Here is an 881-nt window from a genome sequence, read left to right as displayed (position 1 = left end):
GAAGCTATTTGGTGAAAGGGTTAGCCATCATTTCATCAATGTCAACATGCTTTTTGCTACTCGATGATCCCAAACATCTTCTTTAACGATAAGATGTTTTATCTCAATGTTTACATTGACTCACAAAGAAATGTTGTTAGAGAAGCGAACTGCTACAGTATTATTCGAGTAAATTAACATCGACTTCTCAATATAGGAGGAACGACTTTGAGATATGTGCCAAGTACCTTAACCATGATGCTTGAGAAACAATGTTCCTTATAGCATGCCACAACTTTTGCTTACATAGTGGAAGTCACACTTTTTTAGGATACTGCTCCTCTAATAAGTAGAAAAATATAACCTAAGGTAGATTTCCTTATATCTTAGTGTAATTTGAATCTTAGTGTCCAGTAAATCCCAAATTAGCTACACCCTTGTAGGTGAGAATATGATCCTTAGCCACTTGAAGATACTCATCACTCCTTTCCCATTGTCTAATGTGATATTTTTCCAAAATCTTCCCATTACTCCCACTACAAAGTCAGTACCAATCTTGCTCATACCTAAGCATACACTAAAACACCTATTGAAAATGCATATGGGATATCTATATTTCTTGCTTTTCTAGGTCATTCATCAGACATTTTTCCAACCTAAGTCTATCACCTTTAACTTAGGTGCTAACTTGACGAACAATGCTTAATCTTGAATCATTCTAGAACTTTATTAACATATCCCCTTAGAGAAAACCCTAAGGTCTTCTTTGACATTGACACAATGAAATTTTATGTCAAAATGCTTCACCCATATCCTTCATGTCAAATTTTTATGCCATATAGTACAACAATAATGAAACTGCTTCCATTAGTTATAATATAAATGCATTTTTTTTTTTTTTT

At 33.6% G+C, this 881-nt stretch overlaps 1 protein-coding gene across 1 annotated transcript in view; it reads right to left on the bottom strand.

Annotated features, from left to right (window-relative positions):
• Positions 1-382: 382 nt before the first annotated feature.
• The window catches only part of LOC122092927 (protein SRG1-like), a 9,110-nt gene continuing 8,611 nt past the window's right edge, over positions 383-881 (bottom strand). Inside the window, exon 3 of the mRNA XM_042663227.1 lies at positions 383-515. Within this exon, the coding sequence (XP_042519161.1) occupies positions 383-515 (133 nt within the window). The remainder of the gene's footprint in view (positions 516-881) is intronic.

Source organism: Macadamia integrifolia, chromosome 11 (genome assembly GCF_013358625.1).
Source record: "Macadamia integrifolia cultivar HAES 741 chromosome 11, SCU_Mint_v3, whole genome shotgun sequence".
NCBI classification, from domain to species: Eukaryota; Viridiplantae; Streptophyta; class Magnoliopsida; order Proteales; family Proteaceae; genus Macadamia; species Macadamia integrifolia.
Note: the sequence above shows the minus strand (reverse complement) of the source record. Positions and strands in the feature narration are given on the sequence as shown.